The sequence below is a fragment of the Equus quagga genome, chromosome 3, assembly GCF_021613505.1.
Source record: "Equus quagga isolate Etosha38 chromosome 3, UCLA_HA_Equagga_1.0, whole genome shotgun sequence".
In the NCBI taxonomy this organism is placed as follows: Eukaryota; Metazoa; Chordata; class Mammalia; order Perissodactyla; family Equidae; genus Equus; species Equus quagga.
Genome location: NC_060269.1, coordinates 93210846 through 93215142, shown reverse-complemented (window position 1 = coordinate 93215142; position 4297 = coordinate 93210846). Strand labels below are relative to the sequence as shown.

General features: G+C 40.0%; 1 protein-coding gene across 1 annotated transcript; it reads right to left on the bottom strand.

Annotated features, from left to right (window-relative positions):
• Positions 1-289: 289 nt before the first annotated feature.
• GK2 (glycerol kinase 2) lies at positions 290-1951 on the bottom strand. The gene has a single exon (XM_046655655.1). The coding sequence runs from the start codon at positions 1949-1951 to the stop codon at positions 290-292; it is 1662 nt and encodes a 553-aa protein (XP_046511611.1).
• Between the last annotated feature and the right edge of the window lie 2346 nt (positions 1952-4297).

The window sequence follows — 4297 nt, the reverse complement described above, 5'->3', positions numbered from 1 at the left end:
GGCACGGAGCAGAATTTTACAGCAATGGAGGGGGTTAACCCCTAAAGCAGCTGGCCCAACTGTAACTGTCGATGTTAAAAGAACACACCAAATGTTTATACAGTGTTTTCTGCTGTAATTTATTTATTTCAAGCCACAGGTCTACTTGTAGGGTTCCCATAAGTCATGCACCAAGTAGTTTATAAATAAAATCAGAATCTATGATAGTATCATCTCATTAAGAGACCGAATTGCTGGATTCTTTCATTATGTAAAAAGCTCACATCTTGGAAATCCATGCTTGATATTATTATGGTACACCTGAGATGTATCTTGCTCCAATTAACATTATCATGCTACTCACTACAAAAAAGCCCAAGGGCAGACTAGAGAAAATATTAGCATCACCATTTTCAGAAGACTGAGTTGTAGCCCAACCCATTGACTTCCTCACAGCTTTCTTCCATGTAGAATAACGAGTATTACTTTCTGTGGCCTGGATCTGTGGTTCAAACCGTTCTATTGTGATGGTTGACAAATCTTCGGGTTCAAGACTCCAAACGCCCACTCCTTCTGCAGCTCCTGCTGCCATGGCAGCTCCCAGTGCAGTTGTTTCAGACATACAGGACTTTATTACTGGAATATGCAGAATGTCTGCTTGTAGTTGCATAAGAACTTTGTTGTTGGTCAGTCCTCCATCCACCTGCAAATGACTGAGTGGAATTCCACAGTCACGGTTCATGGCATCCAAAATCTCTCGGGTTTGGAAACAAACAGCTTCTAATGCGGCAAAAGCAATATGACATTTATTGGTAAACTGAGTGAGACCACAGATTAGCCCTCTTGCACTGGGATCCCAATAAGGTGCATATAACCCTGAAAAAGCTGGGATGAAGTAGCAGCCATAAGAAGTACCTACTTCTTTAGCAAGTTTTTCAATTTCTTCTGTGGTCTCTATAATTCCAAGATTGTCTCTTAGCCAGCGAACAACAGCACCTGCTATAGCAACAGAACCTTCCAATGCGTAACATACTGGCTTATCTCTGCCTAGTTTGTAAGCCACTGTGGTCAGAAGGCCATGTTCAGAAAATACGCACTTACGACCTGTATTACATAGTAAGAAACAACCTGTTCCATACGTGTTTTTGGCTTGTCCTTCCTGGAAGCACATTTGTCCTACTAATGCAGCGGACTGGTCCCCCAAACACCCAGATATTGGCACACCTTCCAAAGCCCCAGCTTTCATGAGGCCATAGATCTCAGAAGAACTCCAGACTTTCGGAAGAATATCCATTGGAATTTCAAAAAAGTCACAGAGCTCTTTATCCCACTCCAAAGAATGGATGTTGAAAAGCATTGTTCTACTTGCATTTGTTACATCTGTACAATGGACACCTCCATTAACTCCTCCTGTCAAACTCCAGATAAGCCATGAATCAACGGTACCAAAAAGAGCTCTCCCTTCTTCAACAGCCTTTTGAACTTTTCTCACGTTGTCAAGAATCCAACGAAGTTTTACTGCACTGAAGTAAGTGCTAAGTGGAAGGCCCGTCTTGGACTTGACAAAGTTATTATTTCCAGGAATTTTTTTACTAAGATTCTCAACGGTAGACTGGGTTCTTAGATCAAGCCAGACCACAGCATTGTAGAGCGGCTCTCCAGTTACCTTGTCCCAGATTACAGTGGTTTCCCTCTGATTGCTGACACCAATAGCTTTTATGTTGGATATATTAATATTCAGCTCACCAAGTTTCTCACACGTTTTCTCTATACACTCATATACAGACTGAAGAATTTCCTTAGGGTCTTGTTCCACCCATCCTTCCTTTGGGAACTCTTGTGTTAATTCCACTTGATGGCGACAAAGTAGTTCCGCTGTTTTTGAATTGAAGACCAGAAAGCGAGAAGAGTTAGTCCCCTGGACCACTGCCCCCACCAACGGCCCCACAACTGCTTTCTTTGGGGCTGCCATGAAACCAGCGGGTCAGCTTAGCGGCTCTGCAGCCGTTTCCTGGGTGACAGGAATGTTGAGGGGGAGGGGCGCGCAGCATGTCGGGAGGGTCAAGAGCATAAGGCGCAGGCGCAGGCGCAGTGGCGGCTTGGCCTTCGCTGAAGCTAAAGGATTGCGAGGCAACCTTTGCCCTTTCTTTAACTGGCACTGCGTCTTCTCACTCGCCCCTCCCCCCTCAGGCTGCACACGCAACCCCCCACGGACTCGACTGTCTTTTAAGGAGACTTAAGTTTAAAAAAATATATATAGTACCCACTTAATTACTATAACCAGTGCTATTCATTCTATTGTGTGGATCCATATTTCTAGCATTTTCTTTCTCCCTGTAAAATTTCCGTCAACATTTCTTGTAGTGTGGGTATGCTCGAAATGAAATCTTCCAACTTTTGAATGTCTAAAAAGTATTTTATTTTTAAAGATATTTTTTCTGGGTATGGAGTTCTCATTAACCGTTTTTTTTTTTTTTCAAATTTCAGGGCATTGAAACTCTTGCTCCACCAATCTTCTGTCTTGTGTTTCAGGTGTGAGCTTCACTGCCATCCTTATGTTTAACACGTGTATTTGTCTCTCGCTGCCTTTTTTTTCTGTTTGTCAATGGTTTTTGTCAGATTTATGATGATGTCACTTGGTGTAATTTTCTTATTTCCTTTGCTTGGGGCTCATTGAACTACTTGGATCTGTGGGTTTATAGATTTTGTCAAATTTGGAAAACTTTGGCCCCTTATTTCAACAAATATGTTTTATTTTCTCTCTCTTTTCTGCTTTAGGGACCCAATTACACATATTGGAATTGTTCCACAGCTCACTGATGTTCTACTCATGGTTATAACTATCATTTCTTTCTATGGTCCATGTTAGATAGTTTCTCTTGCTATGTCTTCAAGTTTACTAGTCTTTTCTTATCCAATGTCTAATCTGTTGTTAATTCATCCAGTGTATTTTTCACCTCACACATTGTAGTTTTCATCCCTAGAAGTTCTATTGGAGTTTTAAAAATATTTGTTTAACTTTTTGAACATATGGAATGCAGTTAGAATAACTTTTAATTTCATTTTCTGCTAATTCTAACATCTCTGTCTGTTCTGGTTCAATTTGGACTGATTAATTTATCTCCTTATTATGGCTTGTATATATCTGCTTCTTTGCATGCCAGATAATTTTCGAATAGATGCCAAACATTGTAAATTTTACCTGATTGGGTTGCTGGATATTTTTGTATTCCTGTAAATCATGAGCTTTGTTTTGAGATGCAATTGGTTTACTTGGAAACAGTTTGATTCTTTTGAGTCTTGCCTTTAAATTTTGTGGAACAAGGATAGTGCTCAGTCTGGGGCTATTATTTCCCTTTACTGGGATAAGATCCTTCAAGGCCCATGAAAAATGAGGCTTTCATGGCTGGTGGGAACACTCCCTGTTCCCAAGCCTGGGGAAACATTGGATACTGTTACCTTTAATCTTTTTATGTATATCTTTCCCCAGCCTCAAGTAGTTTCCTCACACACATGCACTGATCACTACTCAACTGAATACTGAGGGGGTGCCCTCTGGAGATCTCCAGAGGTCTCTTCTTGGGCAACTCTTTTCTTTTCAGTACTATGTCCTGCACACTGTAGCTGCCTTTGTCTCTGTAGGTGCTCAGCTCCATCTCCTCACTACAGGGTTTCCTCTGGGGTCCCTCTCCCAGTGCTGTGGCCTCAAAACTCTCTCAAGGCAATAAGCTGGGGATATATAGTACTCATGCCATGTGTTTCTTGCCTCTTAGGGTTCATTATCCTTCATTGTCTAATATCCAGCATCTTGTGAACTCTTGTTATATCCTTTTTGAATTATGCAAACTGTTTCATATATTTGTCCATTTTTTTTTATTCTTTCAGATGATAAATGAGGGTAAATCTAGTCTTCGTTACTCTACCTTGGCCAGAATGGAAGCCCACTGAATAGAAACTTAAATTTTCAGATTGATTGGAAAGTTGGTGAATAAATTTACTCACTAATTAAAATTTATTAAAAATCTAGTCAATGAATGTCAATTTTCTGCATTAGGCCATAGATGATACTTTTGAGTTAGCTCAAGGATGAAGCTCATTTATCCTTAATGAAACAAACAAACAAGGATAGAAAATAACATAAAAATCAACAGTAATATTATTTTACTGTTTTAACTGGATCCTACTTTCCATTTAAGTAATCCTTCAAGGAATTTTACACAGTGAGAAGGGCAAAGTTAGCAATCAGACTTAATTTAAATAGTAGAGGATTTAAATCATCAGAAAATAGTACAGATTTTCCTGATCATACCTTTGTTCA